This window comes from Pogona vitticeps, chromosome 5, assembly GCF_051106095.1.
Source record: "Pogona vitticeps strain Pit_001003342236 chromosome 5, PviZW2.1, whole genome shotgun sequence".
Taxonomy (NCBI): Eukaryota; Metazoa; Chordata; class Lepidosauria; order Squamata; family Agamidae; genus Pogona; species Pogona vitticeps.
The window spans coordinates 180,172,548-180,192,865 of NC_135787.1; the positions used below are offsets into that span (position 1 = coordinate 180,172,548).

General features: G+C 39.5%; 1 protein-coding gene across 14 annotated transcripts in view; it reads left to right on the forward strand.

The window, feature by feature from the left end:
- Positions 1-20,318, forward strand: part of CACNA1C (calcium voltage-gated channel subunit alpha1 C) — a 658,158-nt gene that overhangs the window by 467,451 nt on the left and 170,389 nt on the right. For all 14 annotated transcript variants that reach the window (XM_078376325.1, XM_078376333.1, XM_078376335.1 and 11 more), the window contains one exon: positions 15,565-15,655. In XM_078376325.1, the coding sequence (XP_078232451.1) occupies positions 15,565-15,655 (91 nt within the window). The remainder of the gene's footprint in view (positions 1-15,564; positions 15,656-20,318) is intronic.

Consider the following 20,318-nt stretch of genomic DNA (forward strand, 5'->3'; position numbering starts at 1 on the left):
CCTTCGCCACGACAAGGCAGCAATCCATGAAGAAGTTTGTTTATACCTGATATAAACTATGAGTATTGTTAAGAAACTGTTGTCATTATGGCACAAAGTATTCTCAATTTTGTGTAGTTCATTTTAGACCTGAGTAGCTTCAGACAAGGGACGTGGTGGCGCTGTGGGCTAAACCACAGAAGCCTGTGCTGCAGGGTCAGAAGACCAAGCAGTCGAATCCACGTGACGGAGTGAGCGCCCGTCACTTGTCCCAGCTCCCGCCAACCTAGTGGTTCAAAAGCATGCAAATGCAAGTAGATCAATAGGGACCACCTCGGTGGGAAGGTAACAGTGTTCCGTGTCTACGTCGCACTGGCCATGTGACCACGGATTGTCTTTGGACAAAACGCTGGCTCTATGGCTTGGAAACGGGGATGAGCACCGCCCCCTAGAATCGAACACGACTGGACAAAAATTGTCAAGGGGAACCTTTACCTTTACCTTAGCTTCACACATTAACAAGTATTTTTTGTAAAGAAGTTATTTGGTTGCGAGTTTATCAGGTGTAGTATAATTTCATTAACTAACATGTTTATAACATATTTTCCCTTCAGTTTCAACTCCCTTAGTATCAGTGGTCTGTTTAATAATTGTGGCCAATGCTTCGATTGCTAGTTCAGTGGTGCCTCGTATAACGAGTGCCCTGTTTAACAACGAATTCGCATAGTGATGGCAAAAATGCCATCGCTTTTGCGATCGTATAACGAAGGTGCCTATGGGGAAAAATCGCTTTGCGATGTTTTCCCCATAGGCACCATTTTCCCTCAGCTGGGGGAAAATGCCTGCGGTGGCCTTCGAAGGACCCTTCCGAAGGGTCCTTCTGAGGCCACCGCGGGGGGAGGGTGGGGGGATCCGATGCCTATCAGGCATCCTGGGCTCGGATCCCACCCGCCGCTGGTTACCCAGCCTTGGGTAACCGGCGGCGGGTGGGATCCGAGCCTGGGATGCCTGAAAGGCATCCAGATCCCCCCGCTCTCCCACCCTCCCCCCACGGCTTGGATTGGACCCACGGGGGCTAGCCCTGCCATGGCTGGACTCCCAAGAGTCCAGCCATGCCCGGGGTAGCCCCCGCAGGTCGGATCCAAGCCGGATCCAAGCCGCGGGGGGAAGGTGGGGAGACCCGATGCCTGTCAGGCATCCTGGGCTCGGCAGCGCGGGGCGGCGGGGACAGGGTGGAGGGGTCCCCCCACCCACCCTGTCCCCTTTGCTGGCAGCCACCCCCGCCGCTTTCCCCAGGCTGGATCAGGCTCCTGGGAGTCCGATCTCGGCTAGGGAAGGCAGCGCGGGGCGGCGGGGACAGGGTGGAGGGGTCTCCCCACCCACCCTGTCCCCTTCGCTGGCAGCCACCCCCCGCCACTTTCCCCAGCCTGGATCGGGCTCCTGGGAGTCCGATCTTGGCTAGGGAAGGCAGCGCGGGGCGGCGGGGACAGGGTGGAGGGGTCTCCCCACCCACCCTGTCCCCTTCGCTGGCAGCCACCCCCCGCCACTTTCCCCAGCCTGGATCGGGCTCCTGGGAGTCCGATCTCAGCTAGGGAAGGCAGCGCGGGGCGGCGGGGAGGGTCCCGAAGGCTTCCAGGCTTTTGCCTAGAAGCCTTCGGGATCCCCCACCCACCCTGTCCCTGCCAGTTTTTAGTCCATTGGAATGCATTAACCGGGTTTTAATGCGTTTCAATGGGCTTTTTTATTTCGCTTTACGATGTTTCCGTATAGCGACGTTAATCCTGGAACGGATTAACGTCGCTATACGGAGCACCACTGTATAATTCATAATGGTGAAAGTGGGCGGCCTTATCATGTGCCCTTTCACTGGTTTAGAATCTACTTCATTTGAGTGCATGTTATTTCCAAGTTTTTGCATAGCCTATAAAACAATGTAGCAAACTGATGTCCAAACCCCAATCTTTCTAATATTCCAGTTATATTGAACATTCTATGCATTCAAGGATCCTGACTGTATGTACTTTTGACTACTGTCACCGGTTACTTAGAAGGTTGTCCATGTTCCATTTTTGTTACGTTTAGTGTCCTCCTTCTTGCATCCTCTATAAGTCTACTCAGCATAAAACCAGTGACTTTTATAACATAACTTGTAACAAATGAACTTATATTTCACCAGAATGAACATTAATTATTTTATGTCTAAATTCAACTAAGTTATTAGTTGATATCATTCCATATTTTCTGAGCCCCTGTGGGGTTTGGAATTCTTATTCCTCTTTCCTCATTCCAATTCATTATCATCTTCACATTAGAAAATACATCATTTAAGACAGCCATCAGAGGTGTAGATAAGAGCAGCTGGGATAGCTCAGTCATTTAGATACCTTGCTGTAGAGCCAGAGTTGTGAGTTTGATTCCCCCACTGTGCCTCCTAAACAAGGACTGGACTCAGTGATCCGTAGGGTCTCTTCCAGCTCTGCAGTTCTAAGATTATTAAGATTTTAAAATATCTTTGAATGTAAAAGTCACTTGTATAACCATCCACCTTAAACTTAAACTCCATCTGGCTTTCTGTAACTCAGCTTCTGTTATGGGTAACTCTGACTGTATTCTGTGTTCAATTATAATCTTTTTAATTGGAATTTTATTTATAAAGTTCGGAACTGTATGATTTTCTGGCAATTCTGACTAACAACTCTGTGTAGAAGTCAACAAATGATTTATTTGTTTATTCTGATGAAGTGATTAATATTCCTTCTTTATCTTTGACTCTAGAGTAGAGTTTTCTTTATTCCCGATATGTTTGGTGATTTAAGGGCAGTTTCATATTTTCACCGTTGGTCAAATGCTATCATCATTCCTATGTAAACTGATTTAATGCAGTTTTCAAATTTAAGTTGGTCTAAAGAAGTTGCCTATTGTCTTTCAGCCTATGTGTTGATACAGCAACTTGTGCTACAGTTGTTAATAAAGATGGGCATGAAGTGGGGAAACAATGGTTCTTTTGGATTCACAATAGAATACGCAAACTAATTAGGAAATATTACAAAACTTCAATTAAGGGACAATGAATTAGGGAAAGCTATAATAGAAAAAAATCGCACAGTACAAATCCTCATAAGGTAATAACAACAGCATTGTAGTGTGAAATAATGGTATAAAATCATTCAGAAAATATATAGTTCAACCTCCATTTTTGAAGAACATTTCCATCAGAGTTACCATGTGGAGAGGAAAGACATAATGTGCAATTAAGGTTGAAGTACTACATTGATGGATGCACATATTACCAAATAACTCAATACAAGCCCTGAATATATGAGAATGCTGGAGACAGGTTAAATCGTTGCTTTCTTGTTCCTCTCTTCCTTTGTGCATTCTTGATTCTTTTTATTTCGAAATTTTCATTCTCTTGTTTAACATTTCCTCAGCTGTTTCACTCCTGAGAACTTTCTAGTTTAGACAGTCCTTTCTCCAATACACCATCAAGCACCTGCAATAAGTTTACAGAAATATGTTCTCCTCAGAAAATTTGCTTTGGGAAAAGATTGTCTGACTTCCTGATGACATAGTCAACCCACTGAAGTTGTCACTGTTTCAAGATTGTAAAGGTTAAAACAGAGCTATTGATTCCCAATGTACAGTAACTAAAAGATCACTACCATGTCTTTTCTGCCTGTTTTGGGTATAGCTTAGCTCCTGTGTAATCCTTTCAAATAAAAATATAATCTTTGATCCTTTCCTAAGGATCCTACATGACACCTACATATATGTAACAAAACAGAGCTATCAGTCCATTTAAATTAATTTGTAAAATAAATAAGGAAGCATCTCTATAAACAAAGGAAGGAAAATGGATATCTTCTCAGTGATTATTTAATTGAACACTGAATGTAAAAGGAAGAGACAGTATTTGAAAAGATAGCTATATAATAATTTGCAAAATGATAGTATTGAGTTGTAGCTGAAACATTTGCTAGCAGTAAAGTTACTCACAAAATGGAACTTGGTTTAAGGAGGTTGCTTGACAACTGAAAATGAATCTGTTTTGTGGACAGCTACTTGGAAAATAAATGTATCTCCCAGTGCTGCAGCTGTGTTGTATGAAGTGTAAGCACCTGCAGTAGTCACTTTGTTATCTTTGCTAGAATCTGGAAGGATAGTTTTTAGAGTGTTATGGACCAGAGATATGCACTGAAAATCTTGCTGCAGGCTGGTGTAACTGTGTGCAAATGAGGTACTGTCTGTTGTGGACAAACTACAAAGCCAAACAAGTTAGGTAACATCAAAGAGGGGTCACACTGTGCTAGGAACTATATCACAACATACGGAGATGATAAAATTACCTTTGTAACATTTTGCCTACTTCAAAAATGGGACCTGGCTTATACTTCGAAGGGTTTCAGCTGTTCTAAAGAATGTTCTGACACCCATGATGAAGCCTTACTGTTGAATCTAAATATATATGACCATGTAAAATTGCCTGAACTAGAGATCTTTTGGGAATCATGGAAGATGTTCTGAGCTTTTTGTTAGTAGTGTGGCGTATACAAAATAAGTAAAAGATCTAGATCAGGTGGTGTAATTTAATAAACTTCACTGTTCTTACATTTTTAATATAAGATGTGGCAATTCAATGAAATTTGTATCCAGAAATGAAGGGAATTGGATTTGTGTCTCAACTGTCATTTTGAGAAGGGATTAGGGTTAAAAATTCACTGGAATACTTTAAGTATTTAACTAGCATGGTGTTTAAAAGACAACAATAGACTGAAATATGGGTGTGCAACTTCCACTAGTTCTTAAAATGAAACTGATCCATTTGTGAAAGACCAGTGTGGGATCCCACAGACCAGAATGTATTTTTCCCAATCTCTTTAAATACTAGATAATACAACAACTTACTTAGGCACCTGAACTTCTTGTGATCTTTCCTACAGCTGCTAAGCTGCTCAAACACATGTCTGAGATCTGGTAACAGCAAATGGGGGTTCTGAGCACAGAATTTATGGCAAAGAGAAAGTTGTTATATTTTTCCAATACCATTGTGAGAGATATGTACACAACAGAAAACCACATACATTTGCAAGAAGACAAAAGCATTTAAGAAACTATGAATTTGCAGGTTATATCCAGAACAAAATACTATGATGCTATGTTTGTTCATTTCCTCTTTTGAATAAATGCATTGCCTCATTTTTTGTGAACAGCAAAAGTTGACTCATGTTACAGTTGTCCATGTTTAGTTTACTTCTCAATTCCATTCTTTATGACATCAGGTTCAGTTTTGGCTAATGGTGCTTGAGATTTCACAAATAAACTTCCTTAGCATCTTTAGCAGTTGTTTCTTACTGATAATTTTATGCACTGATATGTATATGGGGGTCGATCAAGGCACTTGTAATAGCTAGTTACCTATTTTTCTCAAAAATAGCTTTCTTAATAAAATTTATGTGACTATTGAACATTGGTGTTTGCTTATAAATTCATACCCCATGTGTTTCACAAATGCATGAGGCAACTTGCAATATAAAGGCATGAAACCTTTTTAAAAACCAAATCCAAGGATAGCATTTAAAAGACAAAAAGAAAAAGAAGAAAGCAAAGAACTGCACAACAGCAGCAGGAGGGTATCTACAAAAATAAGAGCATTATTTACATGAACAATTATATTTGATTTATTATTTTATTTCTAAATAAAGCTGTTACATTTCCCCCTCTGTGTTCCCCTTTTTTGAGCTGTTCCCTTGCAGTCTAACTATGGCTTTATCTCTGACACATGACTTGTGCATGGCAGCCATACTGGAACCAGCTTACTTTAAATACCTATTCTTGCTTTTGGGGACTTGTTTTATACTCTCTATTATCTTGAAAATACATAGTCTTAGACATGATAAAACTAGTAGAGTCAATGTAGTCTCGTGGTCTGAATTCATTTTCAAATTCCCATCCAGCAGTGAGGCTTCTTGGGTGACTTTAGACCGGTCACTGTCTGTTCAACTTATTCTGAAGATTATTATGGGGATACAGGAGGGCTGTGTAAACTGCCTTGAGCTCCAGTGTTTGGTGGGCAAAGCTGTGGTTGGTGTAAAACTAGAATATACTCTCCTATATGCATTGTTTGGGTTTTGAGCTATTTGGGGAAAGCTTTTTTCTATGTCCTATAAGAGAAGCAGCTTTTCCCAGGCTGTGGATGTCCTTGGTAGAGCAGCCAATCTTGGCCGGCAGGCACAGATGTGTCAGTTCACGCAGACTTTTTGCAATTCAGTTGCGTTTCTGCAAAAGGAGATTTTTATTAGATAGATGCTGCTATTTTCACACCTATATTTTTGTTTAAATTTGTTCTGTGTTTTATTTGTGTTTGTTGTGGTCCATTTTAACATTGTTCACTTTGAAGGAAAAGGTGAAGTATGAATCCAATTTTTAAAAAATAGTGTAAATAAACCCTATATTCATGCAACACAAACCCTGGTAGTAGATTTAGAAATGCTTCCTGAAGAAGCTACACAATACAGGATTGCTTCTTTTGGTACCTGTGTAGGTTCAGTTCAACAGCTTGGTATTTTTCAAGTTTTCCTGGCTTCAAGGGATCATGAGTAGCAGACATTGTCTAATACTGACAGCCTCCTTGGTTGTAACAGTTCACTTTTCAATAGGCATTTTGGGTTTTGTACATTCTTAATCCTCACAATGAAAAATAGACGTGGCTGTCTATATGTAAGCTGAGTTCCTTGTTTCTTTTTCTTTTGACTGTCCTTGGCTACATGTTCTCTGTTGATGTCTTGTTCCTGGTACTTGACCATCTTGTCTGTGAAAGGAAACACTCCAGCTGGCTTGCCTGATAAGAAGAAAGGAAAGTTTGCTTGGTTTAGTCACTCCACAGAAACTCATGGTAATGTTATAGTGATCTCTGTGCCCATCCTCTCTGTTTATATGTGTCTGTGTCTGTGTAGTAACTGTGCAATCTGTTGGTGCATGTATATGTCTCTTTCAGAATCTTTTTATTGCTACTGCAGCATCATGTGTTTGTGTTTGAGGCAGTAATTCTCATTTACAATCAACTTCCTATAGATGCTTTCACAACTGTATTCCATGCTGCTCGTATATGTCTCCCAAGATGCTCAAATCAGTTCCTGGGGATTATATTCCTAAATAATTATATTTTATGTTTATTGAGCAACCATGCAGCTGCTGAAATGGCCATTCTCAGGTAATTTGGGCAGTTTAAATGTAATGAAACTATTTCATTGGTTCACAGGTGACTTCTATGAGCAAATGCATAATAGAGAAGTATTTGAAGGTATTGGAAGGTGATGTGACACCTGGTGGCTTGTGGGCATTGGGGCTGGTCAGGTGAAGTGCACAAGTACAAGCATAGTGAAGATGGAAGCAATAATAGAGCAAGGGATCACAACAGGTGAAGCCAGTGAAATAGATCACTAAACAGGCAGGTAAATTCAAAAGGCACGTACATTCAATATGAGTGCAAAGTTAAAAGGTAGTGTGTGGTCTGAGCCATACAACAAAATTAATGCCCTCCTTTTATCACTTTTTCTTTTTTGTTCTGTGCTCCAGCAGCAGACATTGCACAGAAAACACAAACTGAAGTAAGTAGCTTCAGGATCATGAGTGCTAAGCAGAGTTTGGAGCATATCCAGATAACACCAAAAAGAAATTGCTTTGAACTTGTATTTGTTTCAGCTGCTGTGAGGGATAGGTGGTCTGTGAACATCTCACTCCATGACCACTCCTCACATTCTATAAGACACACAACCCACACTCACTCCTAGAGATGTGCTATTTAAATTTCTTTGACTCCAATTCTAGCCTGAGGATTTGCATGAAAATATATCTACATATATTTTCATGCAAATATACATTTCTGTCATCTGGAGAATGGCCTAGCTTGAAGATTCTATGGCCTAGCTCCATCTTGATGTGTGTGTTGTTGTTTTTTAACAAAAGGAAGGTTACTGGGAGGTGTAGCCTTGCTGCCCATTGGGTTGGGAGGGAATATAAAAATCCCTGTCACAAACAGAAACCATACAGTTTCGTTGCCACTCAGTCTACATTCAGTTACACTGAGACTGCACTCAGTTTCTTTGTGTATATATATTTCTATTTATGTATTTCAAACACATGTACACATATTGTCAGAAAACATTTTTATGAACAATCTGATCCTATTACTTACTGCAGTAAAGGCTTGTATCACATAAACAATATGGATTATTATTCAGTCAAGATAATCCAGAAATGTGTGTTCCATCATTTACAGAGTTTCTGACCGTATTAAAGTGAGAACGGTTTGAGATCATGAATAGCCCCAAACCATACCCATATCTTTTAGGAAAGAATTAGTTACATATGTTTGGGAGTGGTGGTTTCTGTGTAGTTACCTTTGGAATGAATGAATGATCTGGTTAGACTTTTCAGAGCTTAGACTATAAAGAAAAGTTGGCAATTCTCCTTTGCCCACTTACCTCGGAATAAAGAGGCAAGACCAAAAATATGGATTAAACACGGGCCAACACTTTACTGAATATAATTATTGTTGTCAATCATTTGGCAACGGGGGTCCTGCCATAGTGTGGATTCAGGTTTCAAAATGTAGGACTTAATGGACACTTCTAAGCAACGAGTGTGTGAGTCCCTGGCCCCAGTTCTCCCAGCCATGAAGACGGTGAGAAACTCTGCCGGCCCAAATTTGACCACCCTGGACCTCGAGCCAGTCTCTCCTTGTTGACTGTTAGTCCAGGTGTATCCTCAGTGCATCTCCACCCCCCTCCAAAGCACTGTAATTGCATGATCCACAGTGCTAGGAGTTCAGATGAGCTATAATTACTTGCTATTGCTATGGGACCCCCCAAAATAACAGTTTAATCTGCACTAACTGCCAGAGTGACAGAATTTCCACCTCAGAGTTGCCAGCGCACCTTCTCTAGTGTGGGATAGGCAAAAAAACCCTGCCTTCAACAGCCAATCAGGAGACGGGTCAAAAATTCCTATCAGGCCCCAAAGGCGACCAAATAAACCCACACTAGAATATAAGGCGAACGGGTGGGATGCCAGCAAGAAAGAGGAAGTGAAGAGGGGGGAACAGCCTTCAAGTAGCCTATCATTCCCTCCTCTTCCGATCTGCCCATGTGAGACTTACCCAAGATCTCACATCCTCCAGGGAAGATGGCAAAGGTAAGCAACGCTGCTGAAGCTCTGGCTCAGCAGCGGCTTATTCATTTTTCCCCCAGTGAGCAAAAAGGTGATTGTGTGAATCCATTCATAATGGATTAATTCTTATTAAAATAAATCATGTTCAGTGACATGTTCTGTATCTTTTCAGTTCTTAGTGCAGAGCATATTGTCAAGCTTTGTGACTTGGGGAAGCTGCCACATGAACTGTCCAGAGTCATTGTATCTTTCTTGAGTAGATGTTTCATTGTGCTTAGTTCATTTTGCTTACATTATTCAAAGAGCAGGAATGAGGAAAGTATTTGGTGAGCCTAAAATTACTGCACTGTGGATTTTGACTAAGTACACTTCACTGAAAAATGACATATTCTGTGACTAGTGCTCTGTACTGTAGTGATGCAGCCATGATGTAAGCATAATGTCCCAATCTTAGTGTCCCAAACTCAATGAACTGAAAGCTGTGTGTTGCTGAATGGGTTGACAGATCCATAAGGCCTGATTAGTTTTGACTCTGTGGCCTTTTGAAACATAGTGAAGTCCTTAACCACTTAATTACCTTAATTACCAGGACAAAGAACTTCACCAAGAGGGCTTTAAACTGAATTGGAAGGGATAGGAAGATGCAAGTTGAGAGATAAAAATAATTGAAGACATAATAAAAGGAACAGTAGTTCTAAGGGGTCCAATGATAATTTTCATAAAAATGTACAAAGCAGGCCACAAATCAAAGAGTCTGCCATGTCATATGAATGTCGGGAGTATGGGAAACAAATAAGAATTGGAAATTTTAGCTTGGGAGGAAAAATATGACTTGATACGATTACCTGAAACTTGATGGGATGACTCCCATGACTAGAATACTGAAATTGAAGGATATATATACATTATTCAAAAAGAACAGAAAGTATCAAAAGACATGGAGTCTCAGAATATCTCAAAATACGTATTCAGAAAGATGAGCTTGGTTATCCCATTGAGAGCATCTGGATTAATATAACTGGGGAGAAAAATAAAAGGAACATAGTCTACTATTGACCATCCAATCAAGTAAAAGATTTGGATGAAACCTTTGAAAAACTAATTGCAAGAATTTCAAAGAGACACAAAGTAGTAGTAATAGGACATTTCAATTATCCTGGCATGTGTTAGGAGGCAAATTCTGCCAAATATGATATCACTGTACCAGGTCAGCCTCTCTGATAGCCACTGAACCACTCCACCATTCTTTGTCTTGAGATGGAGAATCTCAAGGAAGCAGTAAGAGTTGAGGGTCTGTCAGGCTTAGTGGAAACCACTGTTCCACTCCCAAACACTCCAGTTCTCTCTAGTTTTGTAATGCTAAAAATATCTGAAAATACACTGCCACCACCTCATTAAGCACTTATCAGTTCCTGGTAGCTTGGCAAGGCCAAAGCATTCAGTACCTCCAATGCTTTGTATCCCAAAACACAATCAACAGCTGGAAAAGAGTTCAAGCATTTATTAAAAGAAAAATAGAGAGGAGAATAAAGCAGTTACAAAAAGTGAAAAAGTGAAAATTCCACTCAGTTACCTAAAATGGATTTCTCAGTATCATGGAGCAAGAATACAATGCAGACTCAGGGCAGTTCAGAAACAAAATTCACAGTATAAAATAATAGATTCTGATCTAACCTATTTCATACTTACACCTAAGTATAGTAGGCTATCATGGATGTGGTCTACTTGTGAGCCACAGGGAGGTGAAGTTCCTTCCCTGGAGAAGATGCTCAGACTCAAAAGAAACTAATGCTGCTGACTTCTCTTTATACAAGATAATGAACCATTTTGAGTGGTTTGTTGTAACTAACACTTAACAATCCCTTGTAATCTTCTTTCATCTTTTATTGGGAGAATGGACAGTTCTTCATGGTCTCTGTGAATGCACACAAATGGTTTAAACTGCGCCTGTGCAGGACTATTTGGAATATTCTAGAGCTTAAATAATGACCAATTAAAAGTCTTCCTGTGTCGCGCATGTTCCGCCTGCCTGCAGTACCTCAGTTCCTTTTTGCCACCACTGCAATCAGACTGCTTTGTATCACTTAGAGCTTATTCTTCATTAAAAAATCTTTGGTTTGACCTCAAACTGTTTTCTATGACTATCATCTGGCTTATTGACTCAGACTGCTTTGACCTTTGATTTCACTATTATCCTGGTTTTACTTCTCTGATTATTCGGCTTGACCCTTGGACTGATTATCGTTCTGGTTTTGGATTTCAATTTGGACTTACTTGATTTTCTATTGGATTGATATCTCGGCTTGATCAGGAGTTCTATCATTATTGTCTTCTGTTTGTCCCTTGTTGGTAACGTTCTTGGGTTCCCAAGTGCGTGTTGTGTGCTAATAAAATCCCTTTCATGGACGGCCACGACCGCTGTTTGTTTTGTTTAAGGGAGAGACATCAGCCTAGTTCTTGCCAGGAGTCCAAGAAGCTTACCAAACCGGCCTTAAAGCTTCGGTTACAATGACTGCATTCCTATCACTGAGAAAAGCTGTTGACACCTTTGGGCCTGACTGAGATGGAAACTTCCATCCCTACAGCTGCCCCGACCCTGGCCATCACATCTGCATGTAGGGCAAGTGAATTGGCTGCACTGCGGGCTGATGCGCCTTATTTGCAATTCTACTCAGAAAAAGTTGTTTTATATCGGGATGTTTCATTCTTCCCAAAGGTGATCTCGGAATTTCATGTTAATCAGCCCTTGATTCTCCCAACATTGTTTCCCAACCCTTCATCAGATGTTGAGTGCAAGCTCCATTCCCTCAATGTTCATCGGGCTTTAGCCATTTATGTCTCAAGAACAAAGGACTTCCGCAAATCTTCCAGACTGTTCATCTGCTTTCATGGGCCTCGGAAAGGTCATCCAGCTTCTTCCCAATCAATTTCCAGATGTGTGGTTTCTCCCATCACTTTAGCCTATGACCTGGTTAGCAAGACTCCACCAGAGGTGCTCAAAGTGCATTCCACCAGAGCCATGGCTACTTCCACCGCATGGCTGTGTGGCATTAAACTCTCTGACATCTGTCGTTCAGCGACTTGGTCTACACCATAGACCTTTCCTATGCCTTATATGTCAAAGTTAAAAAAGAAGCAAGTTTTGGAAGGACTGTGCTGACTTTGGTTCTGCCATGACGGCCCTCCTTCCAGTAAGTGAGCTTGCTAGTCACCCATTTGTGTGCATTCACAGAGATCACAAAGAAGAAGGAAAGGTTACTTACCTGTAACTGTGGTTCTTCAAGTGGTACTCTGTGAATCCACACATCCTCCCCGCTATCCGTCATGACTATTTTTAGCATTTAAATTTCATAGGCATTACATTACAGCGGCGGATATTTGGAACTGAGGTACCGTGGGCAGGCGGAGCATGCGCGACACAGGAAGACGTTTAATTGGTCATTATTTAAGCTCTAGAATATTCTGAACAGTCCTGCGCAGGTGCAGTTTAACCCATTCATGTGGATTCACAGAGTACCACTCGAAGAGCCACAGTTACCGGTAAGTAACCTCTCTTTTCCTCAATAGATTTCTTTCCCACAGTCCAGCATTTATCTCCCCTGACGCACTGAAGAGAACTACTTCAGGGTGCCCAATAAACATGAGTAAGAGTACTTTGAAGCATTTTTTGATAAAGAATAACATAGGAATGCCAACTACTTTTTAAAAGTGTTTTGGAAAGGAAGGCAAGTGCAAAGTTTCCCTTCACACACTGACTTTTCCATTTGTCCTTCCAGTTCCCTTATATGCATTAGATCAAACACAGGTGAAAGTATTAGATTCCATATGTCATATTTTCTCAAATCCTCAATCTCTTCACACATGACCTTCCAAGAAATTCATGGCTTGTATGGCTTGTACTTTGCCCCTGTGCAAAGTAGAGGAAGAAACTGGATTTGATTCTTGATAGCAAACAAAATTCAAAAAATTCTTGATAGGCTCGAGCACTGGACTGAAAGTAACAGAAAGAAATTTATCAGGGATAGGTACAAAGTTTTGCACCAAGGGGGAAAATACTCATGTATATTTACAAGATGGGAGATATTTGGCTCAGTGATACTACATGTGCCTTTTTCCTCCTATTCAAATATTGTACCTCCACTGACCCGTAGCATAGTACAGCACAAAAACTCAGATTGGCCAGTGCACCTAAATTGTCATTCATCTATCTACTCCCTATTTTTGTATTTGACTGGCCTTTGTCTAATATTTTAAACTATTTGAAGAAAGAGATTAATGGGTAAGATTTTTCATTCTTCAGGCACAATCCAGCAGTTGGATTTGATTTCTTAACTATCAGTATTTACATTGGCATATTTCTTTCTTTCTTTGGTTTATTTGTTTATTTATGTGCTTGGTTCTTTTATTTCTAAGCCACCTTACTCCCAGAAATAGACTCAAGGCAGTTCCCAATAATTAAAATACAAATAAAGCCAAAAGGAGAATAAATGTACAATTTAAAAGCAATTAAACATAGGAGAATACAAAAATGGATAATTTGCACTGAAAATGATTGTTAGAAGCCTGTTTAAAAAAGAAACGTCTTTTCCTGATGCTGGAAGGACAAGGTACAGTATGTATGTGTTTTAAAAGCACAGCAGGACCATGATATGGCTTGCAGTAACCCTTATTTTAACTCTTGGACATTTTAGCCCTACAGAGTCATATTTGTTGTAGAATGCATACACAATTAGAACTATGACAACTATGGGGGTTAAATATAAGTTATAACAATAATAAACAAATATACCATGTTTGCAATCTATAACACTGATGTTTTGATAGAACCTCAGTCAGCAATTCATTTTTAATATGGCTTATATGGCCTATTTTTTGAATTGTGCATAGGCTGAGTGGCCAGTAATATTTTTATATGTACTGATTCACACAGTACAAGGTAAAACATGCACAGAGTTTTCCTCATCCACATCTAGGTCAAAGAAAATATTGCCTATGCCTAGTGATTCATATATGAGAAAATAGCAGAGGGAAATGATGGGAAGACAAATCCTGAAAAGGTGGGAATCTTCTAATGCAGTGGTTATTATTATTAGTATTATTAGTTTTATTTGTATGCCACCTTTCTCCCAACAGAGGGACCCAAGGCGGCTCACAGCATTAAAATTCACACGATTAAAACACAATGAGTTAAATATTAAAAGACAAATTAAACAATATATATGATTTAAATTCAAATTAAAAGAATAAAAATTGGGAACATGGAAAAGATTAAAATTATCGGCTAAAATGGGGTTCGGGGATTCAGTTGTAATTGTTAAAAGCCTGCTTGAAGAGATGGGTCTTTAGCTTTTTTCAGAAGGATAAAGGGGAAGGGGCCATCCTGATCTCCCGAGGGAGAGCATTCCATAGCCTGAGTGCTACCACAGAGAAGGCAATCTCCTGTGTCCCCATCAGCTGTGCTTGTGCTAGCAATGCAACCCAAGGGAGGGCCTCCTCTGCTGATCTTAATCACCGAGAAGGCGCTTAAGGTTCCCAATCTTTGGTAATCCAGGTGTTCTTGGACTGCTGTTCTCAGAAACCTTCACCACCAACTGTGTTCTCGGGTTTCTGGAAGTTGCAGTACAAGAACACTCAGGTTACCCAAGGTTCTAGTGATTAAACTGCATCCCTAGATCCCTGTGCCTGTCAAAAATAATTAATATTAAAGGTCTGACTCTTCTATTTTGTTTGAAGAAACAAAAGATCTTTCATGGATTGAGAAATATCAGTTGTGGGGCTCATATGATGCAAACCTTCCCTTAACTTACTTGTCCTCCTAATTCTTTTTTAGTATCAAAGAGCAGAACGTTGCAAAGAGATTATAACAGACCACATCCATCAGTCAGTTAAAGCAACAGTAGGATCAGTCGGTCATATTACAACCCACTAAAATCTTTGTTCTTGTAAACAAGTTGGGAAGCAGGCCTCCAATAAAAATATGTAACAGTAGATTAGAGCAAGAGTTCTTCAGATGCCCTGATGCCAGAAAATGTATAGCTGTGTTATTCATTAGAGACAGGTTATTATTATTATTATTATTATTATTATTATTATTATTATTATTATTATTATTATTATTATTATTATTATTATTATTATTATTATTATTATTATTATTATTATTATACATGCAACTGAACTGACAACAGAGACTTGCCCAACCATTTCCCTGGGGATTCCATGCTTCAGCTGAAATTTGTACCTAGATCATGCAGACAAAAGACATTTGCCTCCATCAACTAGGTCATATTCCTTTGTCATAATTAACCCATCTCTCTTTTGCTGAGCCAGCACTTCCACTGTCAGTAATTGCTCTTTTATGTACATTGCAGGCTAGTTACTAAACATTTCTTCTTTTCTTCCCTCTTATCTTTGCAGTGAGCATGCCTACTAGTGAGACAGAATCGGTGAACACTGACAATGTAACTGGAGGTGATATTGAAGGAGAAAATTGTGGTGCACGGCTAGCGTAAGTTCAGCCTTACTCATGCTTGTCATACTAGTTCCACTATTAAGCTTGGTTAATATTAAAAGCTGAACGTTATTTTGCAGTTTTGCCAGAAATGCCTTATTCTAAGGCAGAACAAGAGAATATCTATACTAAGTTATTATTTCCTTTCATCACCTCCCAACCTCTCCAGAACATGACAGTGTATCAGAAAATAACATGTTGCTCCACACACAATATGCTTTTGAACTTTGAACTCCCACTGTCATCCATTTCTTAAGTTGCAGGAAGCCAGATTTAGGCTGAATATCTGGAAAAACATCTCCAATGCTGGAGGCATTTAAGAGAAAATTGAACAACCATATGATCTGTTTTGATTTTGATTCCTGTGTTGAGAGGGTTGGGCCCTTCTAAGTCTATTATTCTATGACTCTTTAATTCTAATATTTATTCTGTTTGAACTCCATATTAACGTGAGTAGACATTGACAAAATATTTGTGAAAATCTTTCTTCCACAAAAACAATTTTACCTTCCTGTGAAGAATTCATCTTATCAGCTTCCTTAGTTAGATACTTGAAGAAATCTCATCTCTACAAGGGTCTCTTTAAGATGCTGCCAGAAACCAAGACCCAGCATAGGAAAGTAAAAACACACTGGAACCTAATCCATTATTTTCTATCCCATGTAAAATTCTGTCTTCTAGAAAAATATAATGGAGCACAGTAAAGGGGAGCATATTCCACGACAAGGCTTTGTTCTACATATAGAACTTCTTATAGAGAAATAACAATATATGTTCACATTAAAGAACATCATCAAGAGAGCTTTAAACTGAATTGGATGGGGGAGGGAGATGGAAGCTTATGCACAATAACAGGAACAGAACAAGCAACTCTAAGGGCCCCCAAAAATAACCTTCATTAAAATGTATGAAGGAAAGTAGACCACAAATCACATAATCTCCGGTCTATATATGAATGCCATGTTTGGAAACAAACAAGAAGAACTGGAAATCTTAGTCCAGGAGGCAAAATATGACTTGATAGGGATAACTGAAACTTAGTGAGATGACTCTCATAATATAGCAATCAAAGGATAAAAATTGTTCAAAAAGAACAGAGATTGTAGAGAGTGTGGTGGAGTCACATTATATGTCCAAAATACATATTCTTGCACAGAAATATAGGAGGATGAGCTTGATTGTCCCTTCAAGAGCATCTGGGTTAATATTGTTGGGGAGAAAAACAAAAGGAATATGGTAGTTGGAGTCTACTACTGACCACTCAATCAAGGAGAAGAGGCGGATAAAAACTTTGAAAATCAAATTTCAAGAAATCCAAAATGACATAATGTATTGTATTGGGAGATTTAATGTATAGTACTGGGAGATTTCAATTATATTAATATGTGTTGGGAGGCAGATTTTTTACATTTGTACATCAGTATGCATTTAGAGATCTTTCCAGTGCCAGCCAAAAAGACGGATAATGTGGAAATATTTTGCCACTGGTATATGCCCATGATACATGTCAAAGGCAGGAAGACTGACTAGTTTCATAAGTACCTGTAACACCTCTCAGAGTTTACCCAGACTTTGCTATGTCAAGTACTAACATACGTATTTTGAGGCAATAATTTGAGAGAGAGAAAGAAAGAAAGAAAGAAAGAAAGAAAGAAAGAAAGAAAGAAAGAAAGAAATCTCCTATAAGATATTGCCATCTGATTTGTTTTTGAAAATAATTTTAAAATGAGTCATACGGATCTTTTAATATTATACGTACTTTTAATATCATATATATATATAAAGCTGTCCTGATTCTGTCATAGATATTGATATTTAAAGTGTTCCAGGGATAGAGTTGACACTTGGTTGCCCCCCCCCCGAATTTCATGTAACTTCCCCATTAAAAACATGGAGTCATTAAGATAGCTATCTGAAAAACATCGGTTTCTTGTAGATGTAAGGAAATGCAGCAAACAAAGTGTTGTAAACTGTTATAAAAGAATACATATTAATGCAGGCAATGTAAAATTTAAGGCATGGGAATAACAGCAGTGGCAAATATGCACAGTTTCTAAAAATAACAAGATCTATTTTCAAGCTAAGATCTGGCAAGTGTTGCAGAAAGAAAATAAAAACCAGTTTTAAAAAAGATATCCAGAATTATTCATAATAATACCTTTTTATTAGGCTAGCTATATTCATAGGTTAGTAAGGTTTTACATCACAAAATGCTCTTCTTTATTCAAGAATTATTTGCGTTTAAATTTTCAGAGGTCAAATTCTTTTGCATCACTTTATTTCTCTGCATTTAATTAGTGTCTAATTTATCACTACCTGTTGAATATCTGAACTATCCTAGACATTTGTCATGACAAATGTAAAGACATTAAAATGGTGCCCACCAATTGCAATAATGCCAGTGTAGCTGTATCACTCCCCAACAGTGAATCCAGAGTGACACGAGTAGCCAAACACTAAGTTCCAATTAAGCATGAAGGAATTTGTCAGAGACCGAAAATTAAGGTCATCATAAATTATGCAACTGTCAAAAAGTTTGCAGAATATGATCAAAATCCTGTTTTGTAATTATGTCTTAAATTAAGGGCACATCACCAACAGGAAAAGCTTTTTAGTACAATTAAAGCGTCCCTGCTTCCATCCTGGGGCTAGCACAGCCCGCGTGCAAGAACACTGATTACATGTGAGTTGAATAAGCTGTAGGACAGGAGCAGGAATTCTTTAATTATCAAAAATAGAATCCTTATTTGCAAAAGGGACTGTCCAACTGACCTTCATAGTAGGAGATCAAAACAATGAAAACTGGGGAGAAATAATGCTATCTAGTTAAAATACTGAATCCTGAAAACATTTTAAAATGATACTGCTTTAACAACAGCAGTCACCAGTGTTTCAGCATATCCCCCTATATGATTTATCTTTATGGTTGCCCTCATAGGGCTGGTTGTATCTGTAATATAAATGTATTTAATCTTTATCATATTAAATATAATTCTCCTCATTTGATTATTACTGGTTTTTATTACTGATTATTACTGATTATTATTACTGGTTTTAGTAATAACATAATAACATAAGTAATAACTAGCTCTGAAAGTAAAACGTCTACGATCAAAATCTAGAAATAATGGCAAGCAGATATTCAAGTGTACAACTATTGTGCAATTTACTGAAAAATGAGTTTTAGTAACACCCGTTGACACCTGCTCCACAGCCCCACACATGTTTGTTTGTTTTGTTAAATATTCACGGAAGTCTCCCACCTTTCCCTCGTGCTTGCCACGGCCCTCAGCATCACCTGGCTCCTCACTCACTTCTGTAGCCAATGCGAGAGAGGAGGTGGAGATGGCCTTTGCTAGGCAACGCCATCAAACAGTCCTCGCCAGAAACTGTAAGAACATTTTCCAAGGTGCTGTACACTGCCCAAGCGGCCGCACTTTCTGACTCTTCACTGCTTGGAATGTTGGGATTAGAAGTCCCGCTGGGCGGATTCCCAGCATCCTTGCGGAGCATTATGGGTGACCGAGTAAGTGCCTACGTATTGTATACTACACAGTAGCAAGCAACACTGCGAAGCCCACATGAAATGGCCCAGCAGGCCAGATTCAGCCCATGGGCCTTGAGTTTGACACATGTGTTCTAAGGCATCATCCACATCCCTGCCTCAGTCCATAAGTGGACTGTGGGTCAGACATCTTGCTCTTACTCTTGGGGAGGTGGAAAGCTCATCCCCACCAGTAGGGGGGAGTGGGGTTGGTCCCACAAATAGTGGTGGTTTTTTGGAGTGATGTGTGCATCCTCTTGGGAAAACTTTTTATCTGTTTTATTTTTAACCCTGCTGCTCCAAAAGCATTCCATATTATGGCTTCCCCTTTCAGTCTCCAGGCAGGGTGCTTTTGCTTATCCTGCTTTAATGCTTCTCTTGCCTTTTCCTTCAGGGCCTACGGCCACAGGGGCCTCTTTCAAATATTGTTCCATCTGTAAGGGGAAAAGCTACCCTTTCAAACACAGACATTGAGTGTATTTTTGTTTTGGCAAAAGTCGCACCATCTCTGCCTTTAAAATTTGCCAGGATTTTTCAAGTCACGTTGCCAAAATCACAACGTTAGTCTCAGTCATTTCTATTTGAAAAAGCAGCCTCAGGTGCAGACTCTTTAGGCTTCTATCAGCAAGTTGCTAGGAGTCTTTATAACATTAATGCAATCAGCTGAAAACAGTATCCTCTCTGATCCCCTTCCCATTACAAATAGTGTAAAAAGAGGCTGTTCTGGTTCTAATTTTTTCAGCCTTATGTTTTCTGGGATGCTTTGGGGTGTTTGCAGAAGTAAATGTTAATGTCAGTCTTCAAAATTATACTGATGGAAAACTGTTCAATCTGTTTAATGTGCAGGCCATAACTAAAGTCTCATTCCCCACGGTATATGAGTTCATATTTGCGAATGGTTGAACTCTTAATGCAACCATATTTCAGGATATGCAAAGAAGTCTTGATCTATTCTTCACCACCTGTAGCAAGATGGTGGTGATGCACCAACCTGCCCCAGCTATATGTTATAAAGAACCAATTTTGGAAACTTACAATCACACACTTTCTGTAGTGGATAAATTGGTGTAGCTTGGTAGCACTGCCGCCTGCAGTATTCTCATCAATGAAGAATTG